The sequence below is a fragment of the Ovis aries genome, chromosome 1 (assembly GCF_016772045.2).
Source record: "Ovis aries strain OAR_USU_Benz2616 breed Rambouillet chromosome 1, ARS-UI_Ramb_v3.0, whole genome shotgun sequence".
In the NCBI taxonomy this organism is placed as follows: domain Eukaryota; kingdom Metazoa; phylum Chordata; class Mammalia; order Artiodactyla; family Bovidae; genus Ovis; species Ovis aries.
The window spans coordinates 121,610,153-121,622,881 of NC_056054.1; the positions used below are offsets into that span (position 1 = coordinate 121,610,153).

Consider the following 12,729-nt stretch of genomic DNA (forward strand, 5'->3'; position numbering starts at 1 on the left):
GGCCCCAATCTACCTTTAGATCGTCTTTCTAACTCGTGTTGCCGAATATCGGTGGTAACCAAAACCTTCCATCTCCATTCATCAATAAGCCAGTTCTGTAGAAATCCATCAGTGCTGATTCTCAGCCATGCCATGCACCTCCCTGGTATGTCCTAATCCTATCTTCCCTAACAATTGCTAAAGAAACCAACTGTGGTTTGTAAACGTTTGCGCGGAATCTAGGTCATCTCCATACTAGCGTCCCCACCATTCACTTGCATAAGAGTATAATTTCAGGAGTGAAGAGAACATACTGCAAATGCCCAGGGAGTCACCCACAGAAATGCGATGTGTCAGAAAAAAATAAAGAATTGCTGTGTAAGGAGGAAGGGACGTGCTCTCTCTGTGTATTATTTGGAGTAATTATTTGACATAGAACATTTTGAACCTAGGGATGTGGATGGGTAAGCTGCTTTGTGTGTGTCCCTACCTCTCAGTGTCTGGCTCAAAGCAGGTGACTAATCTATTTTGATGACTTACTAAATTAAGCCAGAGGCCAAAAACTCATGACTCTGGGGTCTGGAGCATGGAGTGGTTGGTATTTGAAGAGTAGGGGCTTAGCCACGGGTTCGGCCATTGCCACATGAGCATCTGGGCTCTGAATTGCCACATCTTCCTTTTTTAAAAAACAAACATTTTATTTTTTTAATACCAAAAACATTTTGTACTGGGGTATAGCCAATTGGCAATGTTGTGATCATTTCAGGTGAACAGTGAAGGGAATCAGACATACATATACATGTATCCATCTTTCTTTTTTTAATTACCCCCCTCCTAAAAAGAAATTCTATTTCTCTGTGAAAACTCCCAATTTTTTAATATTGGCAACTAATAGTTTTATTTGGGGGAAGGGTGCTGCCAGTTCACAACCAGTAAACTAACCTGAAGGAGAAAAAGCAGCTCTTACTTTTCAGACACTCTGGTGTAAAGAGGGGTGTGCAAATTTCAAGTCACTTGACAGAAACACCCCGGTCTTGTAACGAACAAGGTTGGCGTGACTGTCCTTATTTTTTCATGGTGACTGTCAATAACCAAGATGCGATGTCTTGTTTGTCCTGTGTTTATTATTGTGAAGTCTGTTTTGAATCATTGTGATACCCACACGGAGGTGACAGGATAGACTTCTGCCGGTGACTTATCATCAGATTTTAAAATAATCCTCGATGATGAAAATGTGAAGTGTGAAAAGACAGCATGCACTATGGTCCCCTGGGTAACTTCCCAACAAAGTCATGGAAATGGGGCCTGTGGGTGGTAATGGAAAGAGTAGGTAAGAACACATAATGCTTTTCTCTTCTCCCGCACTTGGCAAAACACGATTTCTGAGCTGAGAACCTGAGATTTAAAACCAGGTGCAGATACAAGCTCTGCAAAGCCAAGTTATTGAAAACTGAGTTTTCTCTCTGCTGTTACAGATTTTGGTCTGACCTCATTCCTTCCCCCTTCGTCTCTCTTGACCTTTGACTCTGATTCAGCCAGTCACTGACCCAGTACTGATGGGGTGTCTGTGGGCCTGCAGCACTGTGCCGGGTTCCCTGGGAGAACTTACCAGAACCAGAACCGGATCCGGGCCGGCCTTGAGGCAGCATACTTACCAGCCAGAGTTTGAGCTCTGTCAGTTCTTCCAAGATGAGTGTGGAACATAGAATGAGACAAACAGGGCTTTTCCACCAGCATCCACACGACAGTGTCACACTCATCATTTGAATGTAAAGGGATTTACTGGGTGGGAATGAAGTAGTCTAGGGTTGGAAAAGCTGTTTGGGGCTGGAATGGAAAAAATAAAAAAAACAGGTCCTGAGGACTAATGAAGGCTTCCCAGGTGGCTCAGTGGTAGAGAATCCACCAGCCGATGCAGGAGAGGCAGGTTCGATCCCTGGGTCAGTGAGATCCATCCCCTGGAGGAGGAAATAGCCACCCACTCCAGTATTCTTGCTGGAAAAACCCCTGGACAGAGGAGCCTGGCAGTCTGAATTCCAGGGGGTGGCAAAAGAGCCGGACACAACTCAGCAACGGAGCACACATGCATGGTGACTGAGGGGCACAGGAGCAGCCTGCTACCAGCCCACCCCACACAACTGTTCTGTCCAGGTTGCTGTCACCACGAGCTTGTGCCCTGGCTTGAGAACAGCCTCAGAGCAGAAGTGGAAAATCAATCATTAAAGCAAGGTGTGTCTGGAAAGGAACAGACTGAAGAGAGCAAATAAGGAATGATTAGTTAGTGTGGCTGGTGCCCCAGTCATCTCCAGATAAATGTTACCTCCTTAATCCAAGTCATCAAGTGTAGTTTAGGTTTGCCTATGGCTATTTCTCCATCTCAAGAATTGCAAGCAGTGAATTTCCAAGAAGTGAGAGAAGGGTGGTTAACCTTCACGTCTTAATGCTAAGGAAAGATTTAGGTAATAAGGAAAAAAGTTAATGGGATTTCAAGTGCACATGGAATTTAACAAGCAAAATGAAATCTTGGATGAACTGTGACCTGTCTTTTAAGGTATCGGTTTGAACACGCTTCTCCTCTCTACTTTTCCCCATTGGTTATTTTACTTTATGTCTTTTCTTTCCTTTTTGGTAGGGGGGGTGGGGGGAAGGGGTGACTGCATGCTTTTCTTTATTTCCACATAAACTTTAACAGAGCATGATTGCTGTTCGGCTAAAACACACCTCTAGCATTTTCTGCCTCTTGAGAAACCTATATGCAGGTCAGGAAGCAACAGTTAGAACCGGACATGGAACAACAGACTGGTTCCAAAGAGGAAAAGGAGTACATCAAGGCTGTACATTGTCACCCTGCTTATTTAACTTATATGCAGAGTACATCATGAAAAACACTGGGCTGGAAGAAGCACAAGCTGGAATCAAGATTGCCGGGAGAAATATCAATAACCTCAGATATGCTGCGATTCATGGGGTCACAAAGAGTTGAACACGACTGAGCGACTGAACTGAACTAAACTGACGCAGATGACACCATCCTTATGGCAGAAAGTGAAGAGGAACTAAAAAGCCTCTTGATGAAAGTGAAAGAGGAGAGTGAAAAAGTTGACTTAAAGCTCAACATTCAGAAAACGAAGATCATGGCATCCGGTCCCATCACTTCATGGCAAATAGATGGGGAAACAGTGTCAGACTTTATTTTGGGGGGCTCCAAAATCACTGCAGATGGTGACTGCAGCCATGAAATTAAAAGATGCTTACTCCTTGGAAGGAAAGTTATGACCAACCTAGATAGCATATTCAAAAGCAGAGACATTACTTTGCCAACAAAGGTCCATCTGGTCAAGGCTACGGTTTTTCCAGTAGTCATGTATGGACATGAGAGTTGGACTGTGAAGAAAGCTAAGTGCCAAAGAATTGATGCTTTTGAACTGTGGTGCTGGAGAAGACTCTTGAGAGTCCACCAGTTCATTCTAAAGGAGACCAGTGTTGGGTGTTCTTTGGAAGGACTGATGCTGAGGCTGAAACTCCAGTACTTCGGCCACCTCATGGGAAGAGTTGACTCATTGGAAAAGACCCTGATGCTGGGAGGGATTGGGGGCAGGAGGAAAAGGGGACGACAGAGGATGAGATGGCTGGATGGCATCACGGACTCGATGGACGTGAGTCTGAGTGAACTCCGGGAGATGGTGATGGACAGGGAGGTCTAGTGTGCTGCAGTTCATGGGGTCGCAAAGAGTCGGACACGACTGAGCAACTGAACTGAACTGAGCATTTTTACCACTGCAGCTGTCACTTTTGGCTAAAAAGAATAGGAAGTTCTATGATATCACAGAAATACGATTTATTTGTACACTATCTTATACTAATCTATGAAGAGCATCAAATGATATTTCAGGCTTTTCCAGTTTTTTCCCAAAGTATCAAAAATGACCAAGGCTGAAATTTCGTTTTAACACATTACTGACTGGGGGATTTTGGCAGAAACTAACACCTGTGACGTGAACACACCTCCAGTCAATAATGTGTTATTGTTTCTTCCGTGTTGTCATACAGATTCAGAAGATTAATGGTTATGAAACATGAAGATGATTTTCATTAAAGAGGGTTTTCTTGGCCCAGATTTAGAATTCATAGGCATCATCCTCTGTAGGGAGAGGCGAGCACACCCTCTGGCCTAAGGATTTCTGGTTGTGTGTGTGTGCCCTCAGTCACTCAGTCGTGTCTTACTCTTTGTGACCCCATGGACTGTAGCCCTCGGGGCTCCTCTGTCCATGGGATTTCCCCAGCAAGACCACTGGAGCAGGGTGCCATTTCCTTCTCCAGGGGATCTTCTTGACTCAAGGATCAAACCCATGGTCCCATGACTCCCGCATTACAGGTAGATTCCTTACCCAGTGAGCCATAGAGTAAGTTCTCTTGCCTAAGGGGTTCTGGTTAGAACCTTCCAAGTCCATCACAAAAAAGGCTACCAGTATCAGCTCTGTCTTTCATGCATTTTCTTTCATGCAAAGGCCCCTCGCTGTGGCCGAGCAGATCTTACTGGTCACAAAGCAATGCCATGAGCAGTAAATTTCTGACCCGCATCTGGCTCTGCCCCCCTCCCCTGCCCATCCCCCCCCATTACCCCTCAGGGATAACAAAGATAGAAAGAAGAATAGTTTTTATTCTCTTTTTCACACCTGATCATCACGAAAAAAGCAGGTTGGGAATTTAACCACACTACCGTAGAGACAATAGGTCTCCAAACATTTTTGATCATGAACCTCATAGATAAAAGATTTTTTTTTTATAAAAATTTTTGAGTGCAACTGCCAGTAAAAGCATTTAATTTGTAAATTCTAGACAAATTCTACCCTACACTGTACACCTTAACAAAACATACCCTAAAAACCGGCATTTTAAAAAAGACCAGTGAACATCTATTAAATTGTTCACATTCTGCCCAAATGACAAAGGGTTTGTGAGACCCTGGCTGTAGACCCCTAAGGAGAGTCACATGCCTCTGAGAGTGTCTATGGGGGGGGTCTCAGTCTAGAGCTGGTGGTGAGCTGGTGGTTCAGCCCCTAGCCCAGACACCCATGAGCCACTAAGCTGCAAGGAGGGAGGAAGTGCATCCCGGAATGTGATCAGCACCCGCTGAGCAAACGTGTGCCTTTACCACCTCCTGCGTGAAAAGGAATGGCGTGGTCTTTGTTTAAACCAAAGACACGGGACACCCTCCAGTTAGGAACACAGATGGCCATGGCTTTTTGATGGTTGTTGGATGCTGGCTCTTTGCTTGTCTCAGATGGACCATCCCTGGTGAAGTCCTGTAGTGCTGCCAGGTAAGAATATAACTAGGGTATCAGGCAGACTGCATGGGGTGCCTGTTGTGGGGCAGGGACATCACCAGGGTTAAAGGTGGGAGAGAACATGAGGCCTGGAGGGGTGCCTCCTAGAGAAGGGGTTTTCAGTGACGGGCTTTGAAGGATAAATAGGAGTTGGTAGGCAGAGAAGAGATGAGGAAGGAGCTCACTGAGGGACCCAAGGAAAGCAGGCAAAGCTGAGGACTGCCTAGAGGAGACATGAGCTCCGCAATCAGAGAAGGCCTCATGCTTTAGGGGCACCTTTGCCCCCCAGCCTACATTTTCTAAACCCAGACACTGGAGTAGTTTTGCTGCATGGAAATCCCTTCATGCCCCTCCTCTACTCAAATCCTTCTGACATCAGCATGCAAGCCAGAGACCTTCCAGTGGCTAAAAGTCTCACGTGGCCTCACTCCCAACCACTTTGTCCACATTCCTCCTCTGCGGCGCACCCTGAGGCTCCTGCTGGGTCTGGAATGCGCCAGGGGACTTGGTGCCTTCTGTTCCCACAGCCTGGAATGCTGTTCCAAGCATCCCACCACTTCACCCCACTACTTCCTTTAAGGCTCAGTGTACCCACCTGTCATCTTCTCAGGAATGCCTTTCCTGGGGAGTCTGTTTTCTCTTCCTTTCTTCCTTCCCTCCTCCCCACTTCTTTCACACTCTTTCTCACTTTCTTTCTCCCTTTCTCAACTTTAATTATTCCTCTTACCACTGACCACTATTGAAACACACTATGTATTTTACCCCTTTATCTCATTTCTTTCTCTTTTTTTTTCATCTAGAATATTAGCTTCATGAGGGCAGAAAGTTTTGTCACCTTTGAACCCTCAGTACCTGGAACTGTGCTTGGATAAAAAATTGGGTAGATGGATGGATGAACGGATGAATACCAAGCGAAAATCTTATCTTTAACCTACAGAGCAACAGGAAGTCCCTGAAATCTCTATAGTCTTAGTAGGAGAGGAATGTGAACAAGTTCGGCTTCGGGAAGTTTTTTGTTCTGGGAATTACACGCTATCTGGGAGCAATAAGAAATTGGCCACAGCGAGGCCAGTTAGAAAGTTACCGTGGTTGCAGAGGGCTGCCTGAAGCGGGGTGCAGGAGGGCCAAATGCGGGGGGTGGTCCAGGAAACCTAGAGATATCTCCACTGACCAGCAGGCCACCTAGGAGAGGAAGCCGTGCAAGATGCCAGAGAGACTTAGAGAACGTAGATGGGGAAATACCAAGGGACAAGGCTGCAGTGTGGCAGTGGTTCCAGGGCACAAGCAGGGACTCCGTGGTCAGAGGATCAGGGCGAGTCCTGATCTCCCCAGCACAGTGAGCCCATCTGAACCTCAGGATCGTTATGGATGAGACAGGAGCTAGAAGCTCAGCGCATCAACCACTGATAGTGTTTTGGGCACCGTCCTGGGCTCTCTGCCTATGTCACGTGGTTCAGTGTTCACAGCCACTCGGAGTCTGACATGAACCTGGTTGACAAGGTGCGCACAAGAACGTCCCTTCGGTGAAGAACACCTCTTAAACTGGGGAGTGATCAAGACGAGTCAGCGGCCGCTGTTTTTTTCTTTCGTGCAATAACTTAGGTTGGGGGAACCATGCTTCACATCATAGTCGGAAGGACTGTGAATATTAAACAACAGTGAAGCTAGTCCCTTATCTCAGAAGCTGAAGACGCCACTAAAATGTGAGTTTCCTTGCCATTCAAGATAAACACTCTGATATCTTTGATCTCAGTTGAGTGTGTCATTTTCCCTCCCAGGAGATCTTTGCAAATGTCTGCATCCTCTGCTGTGCTCTGCTTTGCGAAACAGTCAGAACTCAGTTTCTCTCTCTGCTCATCCCATGGAAGGCTTCACAAGTGGCACATTCTTGGCGTGGTTGTGAACCCCTTGGGGTGTGTAACAGGTGTGATGAGGTCATTTTCTCAGCTTTAGGCGTGCTGTAATGGGAATGACGAATTTCAACATAAACCTCATTTTTTCCTCACTGAAAATAGAAACTTCTTAATGAAAATATGTTCTGACTGCTTGGAGCCAGAAATGCAGGTTGAAGAGCTTCATTTCAAATTTTGAACGGTATGAATGGAAGAAATGCAAACCATCTAAAGCATTCAGTGGACAAAAGCATTTCATTGTGCTTTTCTAACTTCTGGTTGCAGTTTTACTATTTTAAGTGCAATTTTTAGCGTGCTTTTCGAGAGTTTTAATGAGACGTTTCAGTGGGCACTGTTTTCTTCAAATCACTTACATCCAACTTGAAAACAAGAATTAAGAAGGTAGTTGAGTTTCCAACCACAAGAAATATACAAATACCATGTGTATTAGTCGCTCATGTCCCACGCTTTGCAACCCCATAGACTATATTCTCTGTCCATGGAACTGTCCGGGCAAGAATACTGGAGTGGGTTGCCATTCCCTTCTCCAGGGGATCTTCCCAACCCAAGAATCAAACCCAGGTCTCCTGTGTTGTAGGCAGATTCTTTATCATCTGAACCAACAGGGAGCTCATACAAATACCATAGGACGTTTAGAAATGCAAGTTTGTGTGTAACAGACATACAGTCCAAGATGGACATTCCTAACAAGAACTTTCAGGTGAACAAATGAAGTGCCAGCTGGGGCTTTGGAACATCACGAAGGGTCCATGCTCTATACCTCTCATACCATGGGACACTTGTGCTATTGGACCCTAGGTGGCTTCTCTCCTGGGCCAGGGCTCAGGGACACTTTGTGACCCAGTGATTTTTGCCAGCATCCAGTCTAGCCTCCCTACAATCAGCGCCACTTTGAGCCCCTTTCCCTGATCTAGAAATGGAAGCACTCAGGTTCCCTAAATATGATTCAGAAGGAAGTGAAAGTGTTAGTCATTTAGTCATGTCCAACTCTTTGCGACCTCATGGACTATATGCAGCCTGCCAGGCTCCTCTGTCCATGGGATTCTCCAGGCAAGAATCCTGGAGTGGGCAGCCATTCCTTTCTCCAGGGGATCTTCCCCACCCAGGGTTCAAACCTGGGTCTCGTGCATTGCAGGCAGATTCTTTCTTTACTGTCTGAAATTCAGATGGAGCTCACCATCAATTCAAAGGCAGGTACAGAATGGCATCTGTTGGGAGGCTTTAGGGACGGCCTAATGAAAAATCTATCACTTAGCACTGATTTCTTTGAGCAAAGACAGTTGAACCATCTTCAAATACCTCACGACAACTTTTTTTTTCCCATCCATATAATGAAACCATGGACTTCCCCCACTCCCTGCCCCCACAGCTCAGAGGGTAAGGAATTTTTCCCTGCAATGCAGGAGACACTGGAGATGTGGGTTCAATCCCAGGGTGGGGCAGATCCCTTGGAGGAGGGCACGGCAACCCACTCCAGTATTCTTGCCTGAAAAATCCCATTGACAAAGGAGCCTGGCGGGGCTACAGTTCAAAAGATTGCAAAGAGTCAGACACCCCTGAGCACACATGCCATGAAACCACAATTACAAATTTGAGTGAGTTCAGTGCTGTTGTCTCAGATGAACAGAAGCGTTCCAGGTTTGCCCACACAATTGAGCTGGAGCTTCATGTCATGACTTTTAATAGGAGGGGGAGGCGAGTGAGGAGGAGATGGAGAAATGAGCCTCTTCTGCCTCCTCTGATCCCCTCTTAGCTCTTGTTCCCTGAGGCAGACTCCAGGAGAGAGAGGCGAGGAGGGACAGGCGCGCTGGGTGGGTAGAGTGCGCCTCTGTGTCTTCTACCTCCTTGTCCCTTTCCCCGTTGCCTCCCTCCACCAAGGCCTCCCATACCAACACTGCCACCAAAGCCTGCACGTGCCCCCAGGGCCCCCTGCGGCCTCTGCGCTGAAAATGCAGCCAGCTCAAGTGCACAGCCCCTGGAACCAAGCCAGCGTGGCCCTGTCCTCTTGGTGTTTGATGCATCCCATAAAGAACCTGCCTGCTAATGCAGGAGACATAGGAGACACAGATTTGATCCCTGGGTTAGGAAGATTGGAGGAAGAGATGGCAACCCACTCCAGTCTTCTTGCCTGGAAAATCGCATGGACAGAGGAGCCTGGTGGGCTACAGTCCATGGGGTGGCAAAGAGTTGGACACAACTGAGCAGACACACATACACACACACACACACACACGTACATGATTTTACAGCATTCAAAACTTTTCTAGATCTTTTGCATTTAAATCTCCTGGGTTGGGAGTTACAGGTAATTTGGCAAAGCAAACACCATAACTGGTCTCTTACATAACCCTACAACTGGCAGCAGGGAACCACACACGGAGATAAAACAACCCTCACTCATCCAGGAAGACTTTGCATTTCCTTTTATGGAGGGATAAATACTCCAGTTTGCTCTTTCCCGTTGCATATATCCTTTTCATTATTGGCTGACTTTAATGAATCTTTGAAGTTAATTTTTACATGTGAACAGCAGGGTTCCACTTAACTTTTGGAAGCTTAAGAGGTGTCCATGTGTGCCTCTAAACTAAAGAATGTTTTTCATAAATAACGTGACTGCGTTTAGGTGATAATGAAATTGGAGAGGGTGGGAAGAACCTAGCACTCAGACCGCCATAGGGACCAAAACTGACACAGCACTTGGAAGTTCAAAGAGCTGCAGCATTTTAACGGGATTAAGGGGTTCCCTGGTGGCTCAGCAGTAAAGAATTGGCCTGTCAATGTACGAGACTCGGGTTTGGTCCCTGGGTCGGGAAGATTCCCCTGGAGAAACAAATGGCACCCCGCTCCAGTATTCTTCCCTGGGAAATCCCATGGACAGAAGAGCCTGGTGGGCTACAGTTCATGAGGTTGCAAAGAATTGGACACAACTTAGTGACTAAACAACAATAACATTTAAGAGAGATAAGCAAAAAGGACCTGCTGTATAGCACAGGGAACTATAGTCAATATCCTGCAATAACTGATATGAGAAAAATCTGAAGAATAGATACACATACACGTATAACTGAATCACTTTGCTATACACCTGAAACTTACACAACAGTGTAAATCAACTGTACTTAAATTTTAAAAAAATAGTAAAATGAAAATTTGGGGGGAAAAAGGAGTTGTAGCCTTTTCAAAGAACCGGTATCCTGCTATTCCAGTATGCTTCTTCTAGACCAGACCTCTTACCTGCAAAAAGGCCAACTGAACTAGCTTTTCAATTATACTATCCATTCTTTCTATTTCATCATCCTTTCCTATTTAAAACAAAACCGAAAACACTCAGTCTCTGAGTCTCCAAGCAGACAGCCTCTTAATGTTTTCTTTCTCAGCTTCAGAGGTTCAGATTACTCTAAAATGTTTTCGAATCTTTTTTCCGAATTCAGTAGGCGTTAGAAAATGATGAAAGAGCTGCCTATTCCTAGTTGTCCAATTACAAAGTTTTCCAACGAAAATCCTAGGATCACTTCCCACATTCTCACTATGAAATACAAGTGGGAATTAGGACATTCATCCAATAAAATTTCATCAGAAAAAACAAAAAAAGGTGGGGGGGACAGGGCACATTTCGAAATGAATTCTACTTTTTTTCTTTGAAAAACAGAGGTCATTGACCAAGACAGATTTCCAAATGTTTTCTCTAATATCCCAGTGTATGAAACTTTGATTTAAGTGTTCAGGAAATTACAGGGATCAAACCATTCCCCAAGACTTCAGTTTCCAGGTTTCTCCAAGCCTTGAAAGTTCCCCGCAGGCTAATTACTGTTTACTGCTGTAGCCCTTCCTGCTTCTGTCTGTAACATTTTCCATCCTAAGAAGGGTCGTCCCATTCAGCGGCGGAGCCTGGTGACTGAGTGGCTGAATGGAATTACTACCAGTGGAAACTATGCTGCAAGAGGGAGAGATAAAACAGCTGCAAAGCAAACCTCGGCCGTTTTTTCCATCCTCCCCAAGCGAAGTTAATTAGCATAGGGAAAATGACTAAGGTGTTGACGTCACCTCTTTCCAGTAGAAACTTACACTCTGTCCCTGTCCGCCTGCGAGTCAAGCAGGGCTTGACTCAGGAATTTGGTGTCCAAACAGGATGCCCTGGAAGCAGTGCTTTTTTTCCCCCGGAGTTGGGGCGGGGTGGGGGCGGGGGGAGCCGGACCTCGTTGCTTTATAAGCGCCGGCTCGAGAAAGAACCTAACAGCTTCGGGTAAAGGAACTCCATCCACTTGGGGCTTGACCGCGGGAGTCGCTGTAGCTCTCACTGTAAGAAAGCAAGATGCACTTTAGAAATTTTAACTACAGTTTTAGCTCCCTGATTGCCTGTGTGGCAAACAGTGAGATCTTCAGCGAAAGTGAAACCAGGGTAAGGCTTCTGATATAATGTAATTTTTTTAAAATTTGAGACAGCGATTTCAAAGCATGATGTTAATTGGTACTATTAGCTGAGATAGTTGGTGGGGATGTGTGGTTCTCGTTGTGGGTTTTGGGGTTTTTGAAATGCATCCAGAATGCTTTGAGCCTTCAGAATCAACAGGTGTTGCCTGAGGAATTAGCTCTGAAGGAATTTTTTAAAGCTCAGTATTTAAAACTGTCTCTGTCCCTTGGCCAGTTAGTAAGCAGGGTTCAGCATGGTGTTCGTTTCATTCTTTGTAGATTGTAAGTAAACTTTTGGAGGGAGGACTTTCTGACAGTGCACAGAATGTTTCACTTTGACATCTCGAGTTCAGGATACTTTGATTTTATCTTAGGAAATCACTATTGTAGAGATATTTGAATGTTTGAAGTAATTATAAGGACCTGTCTTCAACTTTCTAGGTTTTTCCAGGTGGAGAAAGTGCACCCATAGCAAATAATAAATAGATAGATAAGTTAAACATTGTACCTCCTGGAAAGCAGCTGTATAACTAGTGATTTTAACTACTATGCTTTACTTCTTCATTTGATTAAAATGCCAAGATTTCCATCAGTAGCTATGAAGCTATCTAACTGATCTCTAAAACAAGACTGTATAGCAATGAATTCTGTGTTTTCTCTTTAGGGGGCAGTGATCATGTTATATCCTTATACCTAAAGCCATACTGAGACTTGGGACGTTTTCTTTCTTTTTTTCTTAAATCAAATTTAACTCCCTAATCATGTAGTCTGCTTACAAGCCAGAATCGTGGTTTTTTACCTAGATATTAGAGCATGGTCTTTGTGTACGTGCATGCTTGTTAATTCACTTCAGTCTTGTCCAACTCTTTGCAACCCCATGGACTGTATGTAGCCTACCAGGCTCCTCTGTCCATGGGATTCTCCAGGCAACAATACTGGAGTGAGTTGCCATGCCCTCCTCCAGGGGAACTTCCCGACCCAGGGATCGAACCCAGGTCTCTTAAGTCTCCTGCACTGGCAGGTGGGTTCTTTATCACTAGCGGCACCTGGGAAGCCCAATCTATGTGTAAACTTACTACAAAGTCTATGTACCTAATATT

At 45.3% G+C, this 12,729-nt stretch overlaps 1 protein-coding gene across 2 annotated transcripts in view; it reads left to right on the forward strand.

Annotated features, from left to right (window-relative positions):
* The window catches only part of RCAN1 (regulator of calcineurin 1), a 123,937-nt gene that overhangs the window by 101,344 nt on the left and 9,864 nt on the right, over nucleotides 1-12,729 (forward strand). The window contains 1 exon segment of one of the 2 annotated variants that reach the window (NM_001009274.1): nucleotides 11,468-11,618. The exons of the other annotated variant lie outside the window; for it this stretch is intronic. Coding sequence (NP_001009274.1) covers nucleotides 11,532-11,618 — 87 coding nt within the window. The 5' untranslated portion in view covers nucleotides 11,468-11,531. 2 annotated transcript variants of the gene reach the window in all.